The sequence below is a fragment of the Anolis sagrei genome, chromosome 3 (assembly GCF_037176765.1).
Source record: "Anolis sagrei isolate rAnoSag1 chromosome 3, rAnoSag1.mat, whole genome shotgun sequence".
Lineage (NCBI taxonomy): Eukaryota > Metazoa > Chordata > Lepidosauria > Squamata > Dactyloidae > Anolis > Anolis sagrei.
In genome coordinates this window covers 70,551,159-70,568,858 of record NC_090023.1, presented here as the reverse complement: position 1 = coordinate 70,568,858, position 17,700 = coordinate 70,551,159, and the positions used below count along the sequence as shown (strand labels likewise).

At 40.0% G+C, this 17,700-nt stretch overlaps 1 protein-coding gene across 1 annotated transcript in view; it reads left to right on the top strand.

Moving 5' to 3' along the window:
* Positions 1–3,443: 3,443 nt before the first annotated feature.
* RCAN1 (regulator of calcineurin 1) overlaps positions 3,444–17,700 on the top strand; it is a 41,213-nt gene continuing 26,956 nt past the window's right edge. Inside the window, exon 1 of the mRNA XM_060770370.2 lies at positions 3,444–3,975. Coding sequence (XP_060626353.2) covers positions 3,730–3,975 — 246 coding nt within the window. The 5' untranslated portion in view covers positions 3,444–3,729. The remainder of the gene's footprint in view (positions 3,976–17,700) is intronic.

Below are 17,700 nucleotides of genomic sequence, written 5' to 3'. Positions count from 1 at the left end.
AGCAAAAAGAATAAACCATACACTGTCTCATTCAAAGGCTTAATAAGCAAAGGTAGTGCCGAGTGTGTGACTTCATAGAAGTCACATTCTCTCAACCTAAGGGGAAGGCAATGGTATGCTTCTTCTGAACAATTCCTTCCAAGAAAGCCCAGTGAGAATTTCACTTTAGGGTTTCTATGGGTACAAAAAAAATCGAGGGCACAAAACCACAATAATAATAGGAACTATTATTGTTCCTATTCCAAGTCCAAGAAAAATTGTTCTTGGACTTGGAATTCTGATTCTGAGATCCCCCAATTTCCCCATCATCTTTTGTGTACCTAGGGTCCTTCCACACAGTCCTATATCCCAGAATATCAAGGCAGAAAATCCCACATTATCCAAGTATGGACTCAGATAACACAGTTCAAAGCAGTTATTGTGGGATTTTCTGCCTTGATATACTGGGATGTAGGGCTGTGCGGAAGGGCCCCTAGACTAATTGTCACACTAGAGAAAAAATCCATTTAAAATCCAGTTTCTGCCTCCTGTAGAATTCTGGGGTTTGTAGTTTAGTAAAGCTGTTAAAGACTCCTCCCAAAATTACAAGCCCCAAAATTCTGCAAGAGGCAGAAACTGGATTTTAAGTGGATTTTTTCTCTAATGTGATGAAGTAGTAAGCTAGAACAGCTTCCTTGTATCAGAAGAGAATATGGAAAGTAATGTTTTAAAAACAGCTTATTGGCATTGCTTGTTGTGTTGTTTTTTGTTTAGTATTCCAAAAGTAATATCTTGCCAGAACTCATCTTTATATAATACAATACAAAACTGACCAGCACAAAACATAATTTTAAAAATAAACCTCTTTTTCTGTTTCTTAGTTTTCCTTACTGGAAGGGAAAGAATGGTGTAAAAGAAAAGGTAATTCCAGTAAAATGCCTAGAAAAATCCTTTTGAGAAATAATCTTAAATCATGACTATAAAACATTAACCGCTACACCAATAAAGGTAATGTGATTCCCAGGTGTAGTACTTTTGAATATAACTTCAATGCATCATTGTTACTCACAGAGTAAGCAGAAGTAACTACTTTGCTTGTAACTCATTAATTCCCAATTCGGTGTCAGATTAGCAAGGTAAATGGTAGAGAAAAGGACCCTTTCTTTCCACAAGATAAATAGGATGTAGAGAAGAAAGGAAGGGGGAAGCAGAAGTTACAAGGGTTGATTGCATCTTGGTTCAAATATTAGAAAGAAAGGTGGAAAGTTCAGCAGGACACAGCATAAATAAGGAGATCAGATAAAGAAGAATGGAAATGGGCGAGGACTCTTTCACACTCTTCTGCTTACCAGACAGCTATTTAGATGCCATTTCCTCCATATAACACAATACACATAATGGGCCATCTAGACAATAGCATCAGTTTTTCCGTTCTTAAGTTCTTCAGAGTATTTGATGTAGGAAATCAGATACAAAGAAAAAGGGCCTGTCATCACTTACTTTACTTCTATAGTATTATAGGCCCTGGTATCTGTTGTACTGTGTAAAGCAGTGGTTCCCAACCTTTGATCCTCCAGTTGTTTTGGACTTCAGCTCCCACAAATTCCTAACAGCTGGTAAACTGGCTGAGATTTCTAGGAGCTTAAGTCCAAAATAACTGGAGGACCAAAGGTTGGGAACCACTGGCGTAAAGGCATCCCAACTGAAAAGAGTGCTATATGCATTGCTCACATATTTATCTTGGTTATTTATTTATTGTGTCAAAAGAAAATTGATAATACAGTTATAATGTGTAGAAAAACCACAAACAAAGTTACAAACTTGGCATTCTATTAAATACCCTTTGACCAGTAGCTGGCCACTTGGAGTGCCTCTGGTGTTGCTATAAAAAGGTCTTTCATTGTGCATGTAGCAGGGCTCAGGCTGCATTGTGGTTTGATCTTTGCCACAATCACATGTCGTGGACTCCACTTTGTAACCCCATTTCTTAAGGTTGGCTCTGCATCTCGTGGTGCCAGAGCTCTGTCTGCTCTGTAACTTCCAAGTCACCCAGTCTTCTGTGTGTCCAGGAGGGTCTCTCATCTGAATTTTTTTTTCATGTCAGGAGCGACTTGAGGAACTGCAAGTCACTTCTGGTTCGAGAGAATCGGCCGTTTGCAAGGACGTTGCCCAGGGGACGCCTAGATGTTTTACCATCCTGTGGAAGGCTTTTCTCATGTCCCAGCATGGGGAGCTGGAGCTGACAGAGGGAACTCAACCCGTTCTCCCCGTATTCAAACTGCTGTCCTATTGGTCAGCACTGAGGTTTAACCCATTGTACCAGTGGTATCAGCCACTTTTGGACTCTTGCTTGCTGAGGTGTTTCTGCAAGTATTTATCCTGGTGTAGGAAGTAGAATCTACTTGAGGAACATTTTTTTCCCTAATGGATGCCTACTTTGAAAGTACTTCCATTAGTTGATAGGGAACAAAATCTTGGGAGAAATTATTTCCATGTGTGTATTTCCTTAGTAACCACTCGGTGGCGGTGTTTGATCACCTATTTAAAATATGTTTTTCTTTTAGAACAGTTTTTTTAAATATTCTAATCTATTCCAGGGTTTATAGCATCATAGTCCAGGCTATATGGCCATGCTCCAGAAGCATTCTCTCCTGATGTTTTGCCCACATCTATGACAGTAATCCTCAGAGGTTGTGAGATCTGCTGGAAACTAAGCAAGTGAGGTTTATATATCTGTGGAATAATGTCCAGGGTGGGAGAAAGAACTCTTGTCTGTTTGAGGCAAGTGTAAATGGAAGTGTAAAAAAACAGGGGAATTCCAATCAAGAATCAATCAGGGCCAGCTAATGCCTCCCCACAAAGGATCCCCCAGGCAGCAACCAGCCAGGCTTTGAAGCTAAAAGGCTACTAAATGCTAACCAAGGTGACCAATTGCAATATTCACACTTGCCTCAAACAAACAAGAGTTCTTTCTCCCACCCTGGGCATTCCACAGATATATGAACCTTACTTGCCTAGTTTCCAACAGACCTCACAACCTCTGAGGATGCTTGCTATAGATGTAGGTGAAATCTCAGGAGAGAATGCTTCTGGAACATGGCCATACAGCCTGGAAAACTCACAGCAACCCAGTAATAACCTCTGAGGATGCTTGCTATAGATGTAGGTGAAATCTCAGGAGAGAATGCTTCTGGGACATGGCCATACAAACTCACAACAGCCCAGTAATAAACTGCCTCATAAAGCAATGTAGATGGGGCCAGTATTAAAGCAACCTTGAAGGTACATCTCCCGAAAGCGTCTCTTCAAAGGGCCAAGAAGGGGGGAAAACGGCCGGCGGTGGAGACCTCAGTAAGGCAACACAAGCTGGAGGTGCCCTCACCCAAGATGGCGGAGGTGGAGTCGGGACACTTCTAGGCAGGACACCGGTTGAAGGCGAAACGGAGCACTCTGATTGGCGGAGTAGGCGTCAGTGCGGGGCGAACGCACGGTGCCCTCATCCAAGATGGCGGCAGGAGAGGAGGAGGAGGAGGCGGAGGCGGAGCCGGGCCCCTTCGAGTTGGGTCACCTGTTGAAGGGCCCGTCGAGCGGCGTGATTGGCTCGCCCCAAGAGCCTGCGGCCTCCCTTCCCGCCTCGGCGTCGATGGGATAGGGTTAAAAAGCCGAAGCCCTGGGGGCGGCGAGGCCTCGCTCTCTCTGTGTGTGTCTCTCTTTGAGGTACCACCCCCGGCTCCTCCCCTTCAGCCCGGCATGGAGGGGCTCGAGAGGCGGCGCGAGAGGGAGGAAGAAGGAGCGGCGTCAGGAGGAGGAGGAGGAGGAGGAGGAGGAGGCCAGGAGGCGGCGGCGGCGGCGGCGGGAGAGGCCAAGGCCGCGGAGGAGCCTCTGGACTGGACCTTCGTCGACATGGAGACGGCGATGTCGCTGCAGGACCTGCCCGCCGCCCTCATCGCCTGCAACCTACCGCTGGCGGTCTTCTTCCCCGACGGACCCAGCAGGGTGAGACCCCCAAGGCCCGCCTGCCCCACCTTGGCATTCATGCTGCAGAGGCGCTTCTCTGGCAAACTTGGGCCCTCCAGGTGGGTTGGGCTTCAACTCCCACCATTCCTAACCGCCTCAGGCCCTTTCCTTTCCCCCCTCAGCCGCTTAAGCGGCTGAGGGGGAAAAGGAAGGGGCCTGAGGCGGTTAGGAATGGTGGGAGTTGAAGCCCAACCCACCTGGAGGGCCCAAGTTTGCCTGAGCAAGAGCATGCCATTACCCTCAAGGCACATCACAGTGACTATGCCTTTCACTGTGGTACTGGTCTGCAGGATTTCCAGGACACAGCTAACAAAACATTCAAATGAGCTGTTCAGTAGTGGAACTCTCTGCCCCAGAGTGTGGTGGGGGCCCCTCCCCTGGAGGCTTTTAAAAAGAGGCTGGAGGGCCTCTGTTTAATTCTTCCTGCTTCTTGGTAGGGGGTTGGGCTGAATGGCCCACCAGGTCTCTTCCAACACTATGATTCTGTGATAATCACCACTGCAGATCCCTCACTCTTTTAGCCAGTCATTTTATGCGCACTGTTGTGGTCATTTAGTCAACTGCCACAAATACTTGGGACCAATAGAACTCTAGAGTTGGAAGAGACCCTAAGGGCCATCTAGTCCAATTATCAGCCATGCAGGAGCCCCCGGTGGCGCAGTGGGTTAAACCCTTGTGCTGGCAGGACTGAAGACTGATAGGTCACAGGTTTGAATCCGGGGAGAGTGCAGATGAGCTCCCTCTATCAGCTCCAGCTCCACATACAGGGACACGAGAGAAGCCTCCCACAAGGATGGTAAAAACATCAAAACATCCAGGCATCCTCTGGGCAACATCTTTGCAGACGGCCAATTTTCTCACACCAGAAGCGACTTGCAGTTTCTCATGTTGCTCCTGACACGACCAAAAAAACAAACAAATAAACAGCCATGCAGGGAGTCCCAGTTAAAGCACCTCCGGCAGATGGTATCCAGCCTCTGCTTAAAAGTCACTAGAGAAGGAGGTCCTACCATGTTCCAAGGCAGCTTATTCCACTGACGAACGGCTCTTACCATCAGTGGCTTCTTCCTATTATTATTATTACCTTTATTTATATTTCCCACCTTTCTCCCCTTGGGGACTTGAGGCAGCTAACATCTATCCCTGGCATGGGCAAACTTGGGCCCTCCGGGTGTTTTGGACTCCAACTCCCACAATTCCTAACAGCTGGTAAGAATTGTGGGAGCTGAAGTCCAAACCACCTAGAAGGCCCAAATTTGCAAGACCATGCCTTTATCTTCAAGTCACATCACAGTAACTATTCCTTTCATTGTGCTACTGGACACTAACCACAGCTAAACATTAAAATCACCACTGCAGCCCCCTTGCTCCTTTAGCCAGCCATTTTATGCTCACTGTTGTGGTCATTCAGTCACCTACTACCAATACTTGGGACCAACAGAACCCTAGAGTTGGAAGAGACCCCAAAGGCCATCTAGTCCAATCCTCAACCATGCAGGGAGACCCAGGCAGAGCACTCCCAGCTATCCAGGCTCTGCTTAAAAGTCTCCAGAGAAGGCGGTCCCACGATACTCCATGGCAACCTATTCCACTGATGACCAACTCTTACCATCAGGAAGTTCTACTACTACTACTTATTTTGATTTATATTTCCTGCCTTTCTCCCCATAGGGACTCGAGGCAGCTAACATCTATCCCAGGGATGGGCAAACTTGGGCCCTCTGGGTATTTTGGACTTCAGCTCCCACAATTCCTAACAGCCAGTAGGAATTGTGAGAGTTAAGTCCAAAACACCTGGAGGGCCCAAGTTTGCCCAGGCCTGATCTATCCACACTAAAGAGTTAAAAAAGAGAAATACAAAAAATAAAAAACAATTAAATAATAGTGTGGTAAAGACAGAATGAAAATACAGCTAATACATTAAAATGGCCTTTAGAACTCTTATCTCCTCTCCCAAACCCCACCCACCCTCCCTCCCCTAATGTTTAGGTGGAATCTCCTTTCCTGCAGTTTGAGACTATTGCTCTGTGTCCTAGTATGTGTTGTGATATGTTTCATGGCTACTCATATTCTGTCCTTTTAAATACGTGTTCTGGCTAGTCTATGTAGCACTGAAACCCTTTTAAGCCAATCCCATCAAAAATTATGCAAGTTTTCAAGATACCAGCTTCTTTTCTTTGGGTATGCTATTTTGAAAGGTGAGAAAGGGCGCAGAATGTGTCCTACCCAGCATGTGGCCTCATGATATAACACACCTGCAGGGTATTATACTGACAATTCTCCTTATATAATAAATGCATAACAGTTTGCATAAATTTATTATAGCTCATGGTATGGTGTATATGTTCTTATGGGTGCCACATGGCACATGTTATTTTACCGCATGGCTGGTAGGCATAATGTGCAGTGAAGGAATAGAAGAAATGTTCTGTGGAAAATTAGACTCCTTCCTGAGAGACATCTGTGTTATCTGAGGAAAGATGTAAGGGTAAAATTTTGCATGCATGCTCCCTTAGTTCTGATCCAGGATTGGCTGAAAAAAGCATCCCTGCATGTTTCTACTGTGCAAATTTGTTGGGCTACAATAGTTATTCTGGCCCCCTTAAGCATGATCTGTTGCTATGGGGTGTATCTACACCAGTGTTTCTCAACCTCTGCTCCTCCAGGTGTTGTGGACTTCAGCTCTCAGAAAGCTTACCAGCTGTTAGAAATTGTGGGAGCTGAATCCAAATCACCTGGAGAAGCAGAGTTTGAGAAACACTGATGTACATAACACCCCATAGCAACAAATCATGCTTAAGGGGACCAGAAGATACTGATCTACACTGTAGAATTAATGCAGTTTTATACACCTCTTTAACTGTCATGATTCAGTGTTCTTTGGCAAAGCTGTGCTATGCTTCTAGTGTTGCAGCCATAAGATTAATCCACCGCAAAACAGCAAATTTTGCCAGGAACTATATGGAGTAGGATTGAGCATCTATTTTCATCAAGGCTATTCAGTACAAGAGTATCATTATGGATAATGATGGATTTAATTTTAAGATGCAGGGACCTGCAGCAAAATGTAGGGTATCAATTTAAACATATAGTACTATAAAGATCCCTTAAGGGGCTAATTAGCAAGCCCTGAACAGACCCTTGAACAGACCCGCCCCTTTGCATGCTGTAGCTCAGCTATTTTTAGTAACAACTCCAAGCATGATTACTGTATTGTGCTGGTGCTACATGGTTTCTGTTCTAGATTTAGGCTGGGCGCATTCAGGAGCACTGTAGTTAGGGTTCTAACAGCAAGAGTCCTTTTTACAAGAAACACCTGTATTTAGGAACAACAGCCAGGAAGAATTATGTGCCCGGACTGCTATAGCAACATGTGAGAAGCATCCATATATAATCCTTGGTCTACGTATTTTGGGGCTTAATCTATTTTTGGAAACCCAGTTTTTATACATGAATTTCTTTTACTGATATTTATTGGCATGGAGCCACGCACTTTTAAAGTTAAACGTTCTTATATAAAAACCATACTCAGTGTCTTCATTGCCATTTTGTCAGGTAATTGTTAAATGGTTATTGTGTCTTATTGCTTAAGTGTGGCTTCTTAGAAGTTAGGTATCTTAATTCCATTGGGTATTACTCTAAAGTAGGCATGTACAGGATTGAGTACTGATTGTATAGTCCCAATTTGAGCTTATATTTTGTTGGGCTACTATGCTAGTATAAAACTAGTTGCACAAAAGAGGTGTGCTTTTACAGAGGTTTCATAAATGCACCCCCTAAACTCCTCTTACTTTTAACTTAATAGATGGGAGTTAATTGATCATTGCACAATGAATGTGTTCAGGGCCCTAGTGCCCATTGTGCAACGGTGAGATCCAATCAGCAGCACAACTGTGGGATCCAATGTATATTACACTATATTTATGATGTCCAAGATATGGCCAATCCTAGAGATACAGCGGTATATAAGCAAAGTAAATAAATAAATAAATATGAAAAGGAGGTCACAATGGGAAAGCATAAATGCTTTCTGTGTACTGGTTCCCTATATCATGATGTTCAAAGTAACTTTGGCTTCTCTTCAGCTACAGTAAATTTGAAATGGGAAGCTGCCTCTTTATGTCTTCTCATCCCTGCTCTTCCTGTAATTAATGCTATTTTAAAATAGTTGCATCTCTAGCCATCAGAGTTGTTGTTTCTTTTACGAGTTTATTTGACCAACTTACATACATACAAACTTACAGCTCCAAATATTCATTTGCTGGTTTGCTTCTTGAAATGTTCAATTTAAATTGGTTCCTCGAGTGGTTTCTTTAAAACTTTGGTCACATCTGCCATCAGGACATAGTAATTGCATCTTCATATAGAACGGATCAAGTTGGTTAAAATTATCCAGGTGCAAACACTGGCATGGGAAATGTAGCTGCAGTGACATACAAATGACCAGTGTCTCCCAATTCAGCCCTCTCAAACCCACCTAAGAAGTCAGACAGCTGCAACCAAGGAATCAGAGGGTTCTACCAAGTTGAGTGCTGGGAATATCATACATCCATCTCTTTACTGCCAGAAAATCATGATGTCATGAGTTCCTGTCCCAAATGTTTTGTGTAGCTTCTTGGGTAGCTTTGGGCAGCATTTGTGGTTGTGGTTATGCCATGGTAACATGGACATAGTATTTTTGCCTTGTACTGATGTTCCTCTTGATTAATAATACGACTCCTTCACATTTTTAAATGCCCTCAATCTTTTAAAGTACTATTACAGATTGAGTGTTCCCAATAAGCTACTGAAACTCTTTTCCAGGAATACATTTAAAACCAAATTTATCAAGGCTACATCTTTTTTGCCACTGCTATACTACTTCAGGATGTCTACCTTTATATTTAAAATTCAGGAAACGAAAACTTGCCTGAGTCAGCCACAAGAGGGTGAAGTTGCACCAACCACTTAATTCTTCCTGTGTGTGTTTTTAAAAAACAAAAATAATTTGATTTTAAAACTTTTATTTTTCTAAACGTATGCAATCTGTAGATGGAATGAATTGAACAGTTCACTAGCCTTTCCTAACAAATCACTCTGCAAAGGTTGAATCCCTTAATAAAATTGCTAGGCAGATGGCTATATTAGTCATATGTAATGCTTTTCCTTGAAAGAAATTGGAAAAGGCTAATTCTCCTCAGTTTTCAAAACGTGTCAGTTTATTCACTGGACATTATAAGGTTTTATATGCCTCTTTATGTCTTCTCATCCCTGCTCTTCCTGTAATTAATGCTATTTTAAAATAGTTGCATCTCTAGCCATCAGAGTTGTTGTTTCTTTTACGAGTTTATTTGACCAACTTACATACATACAAACTTACAGCTCCAAATATTCATTTGCTGGTTTGCTTCTTGAAATGTTCAATTTAAATTGGTTCCTCGAGTGGTTTCTTTAAAACTTTGGTCACATCTGCCATCAGGACATAGTAATTGCATCTTCATATAGAACGGATCAAGTTGGTTAAAATTATCCCATAAAGAGAGCCAATATAGTTTAATGGTTTGCGCATTGGACTATGAATCTGGAAATCAAGGTTTGAATCCTTACACGGCCATGGGAACCTATGAGCGACCTTGGACAAGTTACACTTTCTCAGCCTCAGAGAAAGGTCAAGGCAACCCCCTTGAGCAAATCTTGCTATTAAAAAATCTGTAATAACCTTAAAGTTGCCAGAAGTCAGAAAGGACTTGAAAGCACACAAGAACAACTCTGCCATGGAGCATTTTTGGAAAGTGTTAAACTAATTCATGTGTCATTATTTAAAGGGCAGCTGATGAAAGGCTCTTTGAATCCATGATAGGCTCTTTTAATAGCACAGGAAGGGAGGTAATTTTAATGGATCCCCTTCCATCTTGTAATCTCTTCCCTCCCCATTTTCTCCAGAGTTTTAGTATTCTTCAGAACAGGATGGGAACTGATGGTCAGAGCTGGCATTCTGACAGTACAGTATAAAAATGGATCATCATTTCCTGGCTACTACAATCTAATAATATTTGGGTCTGTATCTAAACCGTGACCCTCATTCAGATTCCTACTAAATGGTTTGTACATTGGAAGTAGTAATATGGCTCTATTTGAAAGCTGTACTAATCCAGGGTTTCCCCATTTCTTTTAGAGTTCATATGCTTGTTTTTCAGAGCATAGTTACATTTAGTTCTTTTCTATATATTTACAGGTAATTAAGATAGATTTTTGAATGTATGTTTAACAAATCAGTTTGTCCCTCTTCCAGTCAAAGTTATTGGAAGGAATGGCTGCTACCTCTTATAGGGGGATGTCTTTGTTTTGAAAAATAACATCAAGAGTTGGGAGTGCTGTAGAGAGGTAACAAGAAGGAGGCAGCAAAGATGGCAATTTTAAATCAGATGTTTGGTAAACACCATGTCTCCCTCTAATCTGCCTGCCAGGAACTAGAGGAAAATCTATCAAGTTATTTCCATAAGCCTCAGCTCTTTTTTGTGAAGTACCACAAAGTCACATGATAAGGAAAGGGAGAAATGACGGGAGATCTGAGGAAACTGACCCATGAATCATTAACATGCCGTGATTTTTTTCTTTGCTTAAGGAAACCAATTATTTATAGCTTTGCATTTTGCATGATTCTGAGTTTCCACTTGATACTTTAAGAAGATTATTCCACTTAATCCTTTGTTGCTGTGTACTTAGCCAGCTAGTTTGTAGCAGCTCTTCCCCTATGTATCATATGACAAGTTATGTTAAAGGTCATTGTGTTTTGGGTGGCTCTGACTTTGCCGTAGATACTTATTTCATGGCACTTTCAGTATCTGTTAAATTAAGAAAAGTTGACAGTGTAGTGCATTACACTATTAAACTACAACCGGTTTTTCCAGTTTGAATTGTCAAATAGGGCAAGAAAATCACAGGCCACTAGAAGGGACCTTAAAAGACCTGGAAAACAAACAATTAACTGAGAAGTTGTTGTGTTTGATTATATGTGATAACTTGTATTTTCACAGTGAATTTCTTCTTTAACAGTTTGAATTATTTTCAAGTACTTTTTGCATTACATGCCTTTATTTCAGGAAGGAAACCTACGTGGATGCCCTTTCTCACTTCCTTCAAATCTTTGCTTTGTACCCATCTTTTCCACGAAGGTTTTGGCAAAGCCCTATAGTTTCTCTATAGTACTGTGAACTCCGTAACTGAGCCTGAAAATATGTGAAGTGATACTTTATTGCCATTCTTTCAACCTTTCCCTATCCTTTTTCTGTTGGTCTCCATATTCTTTTAGATTTTCCCCAATTTTTTGCTTTCTGGGTTGTTTGATTGTGACCTTCTTGGGGCAGGAAATATTCCATGGAGTAAACACAATTCTTTCAGTTATATTAAAACCCACACACTTTAATCCAATCATACTGTCAATGTTTGGACCTCATCACACTAGAAAATGAATCCACTTTAAATCCGGTTGCTGAATCCTGCAAAATTCCGGGGTTTGTAGTTTAGGGTGGAGCCTTTAACAGCCTCACTAAACTACAAACCCCAGAATTCCACAGGAGGCAGAAACCGGATTTAAAGTGGATTCATTCTCAAATATGATCTGGTATATGATAGGAAAGAAAGAGTGGCAAAGATGATTCCTGGGTTCTTGTTCTGTGTGTTTTTCTTTTTCTTTTAAAGCTTTTAGTTAGTAGGTAAACAAACCAACTTCTGTGATTAGAATAGCAAACTAGAATTTATCTTAATCTTTGTTTGCTCTTCTGCACAATCCTGTAATGTAAAATAAAGTCTGGTTTGTTTCTATTCTTGGTTTAGTGAGAAAAGTATGAGGAAGAGGGTGAGCACAGTACTTTGAACAGACTTATTCTTGCTCCTAACATTAAACCATAATTTAGTGTTTCATGCGAGTTACCCTGGTGTCTTTTGATATAATTAGTGAAACTTGAATACAAACCTCTATCAGTAGAATAGAGAATTAAGCAGGAATTATTTTTATTCACAGGAAAGATTTCAGTGTTTCCTATTGTTTGCCTCCTTTAGGAAGTAAGTGTTTCAGCCAAGACATCATTCTGTAGTATCCTTCAATATTTATTTTAGGCGTAAATTGAAATATAACCTATAATCAACATTAAGAGACATGATGGAGACAGAAGAAGACTTAACAATCTGGGAACAGTGCTCTTGAAAGATAGCCACTTTCACAAGTATTTTGGACAATAGCTTCTGGTGAATGATGACAATGTCAAAATTTGACATTAATTTTGTAATGGTAAACCTGGTGCTTTGCCTTTATCTCAGTTGTTCACTTATCTATCTAAAAGGAAAGTTGGAATTTCCAAAACTCATGTATTACATAGTCAGTCTGTTTAATAATGACACATTTAATAATGATTCAGTTAAAAATGATTCAGTTACCACTCCTTGAATCAGGTGTAAACATGTTCATTTACACAGTTGATCATCTGTTCGATAGAAATAAACAATCATGGTTTTCTTCATTGCATATCTCTTTAGGACATACTTTTCAGTTGTGTTTTGCAGATTTCAGTAAGAAATGTTTGCAGGAAAACCATTTAAACTTTTACATTCATATTTTAAACTTCATATTGGCTCAAATATTCATTTGCTAAAGAATTATGTAGAAATGATTAATAAAAAATAGCAGATTTTTAGTATGAATTTATTTTACTAGTTTTCTACTCATATTTAATTTAGGCTAATAGCATAAAAATTACAGCGTTTTTTTCTGAGTTTTCAGAAAAACAACAAGTATATTAACATTCTTACAAATGTGAAGCAAATTTTCAGTTAGGAAAGTAAATGGAAAAATTACTTAAACAGGACATGCAGTTTGGAATGGACATCTTATCTGGAGAGCATAAAAATAACATATTTAAGCCGCATAGCAATGTATGTAATCAATTACACTCTATTTTTACATTTTAAATGCAGAGGATTTTCTAAAGGAGATTAGAAAATAATAGTTCTTTTGAAAATGTGATTGAATATTGGAGGAAGAAAAACAAAGGTAAACTGGTAAGACATACAGTAGTTTATATTTTAACAACCTCCCTAGCATACTCTTCCACATTTTGAGTATGCTGAACGTCTCTTGGTGTTAAGCATTGTATTTTGTCAACATTGCAAATTCAATTTTAGGGTAAAGAGACAAATATTTGACAAATATATCTTAAGTTATTATAAGAATAAGGTCTTCTGAATAATTAGGAGGAATGGAAGCCAGTCTCATATAGTTGGTAATTCCAATGCTGCTAGGTAGAAGAGGAGTCATAACACCCATAGAATGCTAAGTTATCTTAAGTTTCCAAACACTGCGAATCATTCTTGCCATTAAGTGTGATTGCACAATGAACAGCAGTTAAAGCTAATTACAGTCTTGTTCTACATGGCTTAAGAATTCTTCCTAGTGGCATACGAGTATAAATAGAAAGATTTGTTGATTATTGATCTCTTATCTCCTCTGGTTTAGAATTGCTTTGGTCCATTAGACTTTAATCTTCTTCCAGTCAAGCTGGGGAAGAATTGACCATGAATTTGTGTACACAAGAGCTGGACTATTAAAGCAGCCGTTCAAAGAGACCTAAGGATTCTTCACTGTGAAGGGCTATTCACTCCTACAAAGGGGACAGAGCAAAAAGTATTGCATCCCAGATTTGCTCACTGGGGTGGAGAACCACTTTTTAGAGCATTATACATTTAGGAAAGGGTTAACCTTTCCAGTGGAGGATCACTCCCTTTTCTGCATCACCTACTTATGTGTAACTAAGTAATGTCTCTTGGCCTGACTTCTCCACCCCCCTCCCCCCATTACTTTATGAGGTAGACATCATGGAGGCCTATTCTGGTAGTGATCAGAGCAAAAGATGATCATGTTTCTGACCTGTTTCATATAGAGCGATTCTACAACAAGGAATTGCAATTGGAATCATCTGGTTGTCACAATATCGCTTATTGGTGGAAGGTGGTGGAAACATCTTTCCCCTCTCCCTGACTGTCAGCAGCTTCTCAGTGTGCCTGTTCAAGTAGGTTTAAGAACCTATTTACGATCCTGGCAATCGTGCCACTGTTATAACTACATAATATTAGTGAATATGAAGCAGCTGTGTATATATAAAGCTAGGTTAAAAATCCACAGCTGAAAAACAGAATGCCAGCCAATGTCTTTAAAAGCCTGATTGGCAAGTACTGGGTATATCCACAGAGAGGGTACCATAGCTAGATAGATGGATTCTACAGGTGTACACTCCTCCTGTTCTAATTTACAACTATTTATGTAGAGAAAGAATGATGGGAAATCATCTATGTCTTGTGGATCTTCATGTTGAAAAGTAGGTGGTGGAATGGATTTTGAAGTGCCATTAATTATTTGAGACGTTTTCCAAATGTGTTGAGAAAAACATAGGAAACTTCCCACTACTGTGTTTTACCATCAAAAATTTTCCATTCTAAGACTATTGTTTGTAATCCATTATTATTTGGGGAAAAAACACATGACCTTACCTCAAGTTTATATCTTCTCTCTTGGCACAATTCTAGGAAGCAATCTGGATGGTTTTACGTCAGTATTCAGTAAAATGCAGTTTCTAATTATATATAAATACAGATGACCTGTTAGTGTTATGTCTAGTCTAACTGTACTAAGTCTAACTGTACTAAGACAAGCCATACTTTGTCTGAGTTAGCATGTAATAATAAACTGTGATTAGTTAAAACCAGAAATGAAAACACTAGAAAATGTAACACTGTGTCAGTCAGAATTCTCTAGGGACCATCCTAAAGCTAACTCCTTTTGGTTAGTCCCAGCTACAGCATTTTTAAAATTAATATATATCTTGCTCTTCTCTCACAGGTCCAAAATTTGCTTGCACAATATGTTGAAAAAATAAAGTTAAAAATACATTGGGATACACATGTTTTAAAAAGCATTACATTTTAAACAGTTAAAAGCATATTAAGACCTACCTATTGCACTACTCTGACCAAAGTGAAAACTGAAGTCCTGTTTAAATAGGAATGTCCTGATCTGCCAGCAGATGGAGAGCCGGGAGCTGTCTCTGAGGTCCTCACCAGCCATATCTGTGGAGGTTTTTGTATGGAGAAAACCTTTCCCTGAAGATTTAAAAACTCAGGCAGGCGTATATAGGGAGATAGGAACTTTCAAACAGCTTGGACCTCATTCATATAGAATATTAAAGGTCATAGCCAGCACTTTAAATTCTGCCTGGAATTAGACTGGGTAGCTTCAGCAAGGGAGTTATATGATCCTTATCACTGGTCCCCACAAGCCATATAGCCACGGCATTCTGGACCTGCTGAAGCTTCCAAACAGTTGCCAAAAGCAGCCCCATGTAGAGTGCATTAACAGTAATCCAAATGGAATGTCATCTAGGTACCTGTTACCCTTGGTCAAATCTGACTCCTTAAGGAACAAGTGTCACTGGAACAATAGTTTTAATTGTTCAGATGAACACCTGACCACCACTGAAACTTTAAGTCAGTACAATAGCACAAGCTACTAGACTTCACAGATTAAATTGGTGTAGTGGTGTCATTATTCTATGAAGACTGGTGAAAGAAGGTCAGCTTTTTAATTTGCCAGGGTAAGTTTCATAATAAATAATAAATAAACTTTATTTGTACCCTGCATCATCTCCCCAAGGGACTTGGGGCGGTTCACAACATGAATACATATAACACAATACATAAAAATAAAATAAATAATACATCAATCAATATTAAACAAGATAAACCATAAAAACAAGTGAACAAACAATTCATAATAAAAATACATTATAAAGCATTGGTTTAAAATACTGTCATTCCTGTGAGTTAAAGGGGCCTACTATTTTATTTATTTATTTATTTACGCTATTTCTATCCCGCCCATATCAGCCCGAAGATGACTCGGGGCGGCGTACAGAGTCAGCACAATTCGATGCCATATATAAAATACATACATTGATAAAAAGCAAAAAAGAAACATTACAGTACTTTTAAAATCATAAAAACAATGAACATTTTTTTTTAAAAAAACTATCCGATACAATGCATATCCATGTCCATATAATACAGAGGCCTTGTCTAAAATAAAGTACTGACTAATTGTCAAAAGCCTGCTTAAATAGCCATGTCTTCAAATGCCTCCTAAATGTTGTAAGGTGGGTGCTTGTCTCATCTACCTCAGAAGAGCATTCCAGAGTCAGGGGGCCACTACTGAGAAGGACCTCTCTCTCATCCCCACCAGCCTCAGTTGCGAAGGGGGGGGGGGATTGAGAGGAGTGCCTCTCCTGCCCGCCTCTCTACAAGGTTTGTAGAAAGCTATACCTTGTAAAACTACACCTTCTGTTATTCCCTGACATTGAGCAATGGCCATTAAAACAGAATCAAACTGGATAATCCACTATCTGCTTTGAACTGGATTACATGAGGCACTATTTACACTGCCATATAAAATCCATATTATCTGTTTTGAATTTGATTATATGGCAGTGTAGACTCATATAATTCAGTTCAAAGCATATAATGGTGATTATTTGCTTTGATAATCTGGATTACATGGCAGTGTAGAAGGGACCCCTGCCTGATTGTAGATGGGAGCCTTTGGTTTCTTTATAAATATGAAGTTGAATTTGTAAGTCGGAACAAGGAGTTTTAAAAGTATAGCTTTAACTATAGATATAAATAAGCTCTGGATAGCATAGGGAAAAGTTAAAACCCCTGTGGTGTTCGTTTGGCTGTCTGTGCCCCTGGTCAGAAGATTTCACATCACTTTCTGTCCCTATGATAAGTGGATTCTGAACAATTTGACTTATTTTGGAAACAAGGATTGGTGAGGAAGCCTCGGTTGAAACACCTTTCCCCTATAATAACTTTTCCAGGAGTGAATGTCCCTTCCAAGGGGTAAATTCCTCTCACTTCCTGTTGTCTCAGCCCCTTTCTTAACTATTAGTCATTTCTAAGTCAGATGTTTGTAACTTGGGGACTGTTCGTATTCTGCACCCCACGTATTCACCCTTATGGAATGATGAGCAGCCTGCGTGGGATTCCAGATAAGTGGTTGGTTACATATCAGGATGAAATAAATACATTTGGTGAAAGAGTGATGATGTTCTCTTTTTCCACTCTACCCTTCATGCAACACCAATGGGAACCAAACAGACTGTCTCTTGTGGAATTAGTTCTTAGAGCTGTTTGTTTGATTATTTACTTGCTTTATTCCTTTCCTTTCTCACCCCACAGAGGACTCAGTGTGCCTTCCAGACACCAGCAAAATTCAAGGCTGCATATTAATATAACTATAAAAATATACCCCATCTAACTATAAAACAGATGAGCAAATAAAACACATAGAACAATAAAACAGATTATTGAAAAAGTATTTGTGAAATGACCTAAACTCTCACATGTCTTGCATTGAGATACAGGTTCAGTTTATATAGGGGTTGCAACTATTTAAGATGGAAGGATAGAAAAGATGGAGTTGCTTTTCCTCTGTTTTTCCAGACATGTTGCTAGTACTGAATTGAAAATATAGATCTCTTAAATGAATACTTGTGCCATCTTGCTTTTTAGTTGTCAGTTGAACTGTACACTCTTTAAATAGCTATAAAATAATGAATAAACGAAATGCTTTCTTTTCTTCATGTTAGCTATGCATGCAAGTAGGCAAAACTGGGTGGCTAA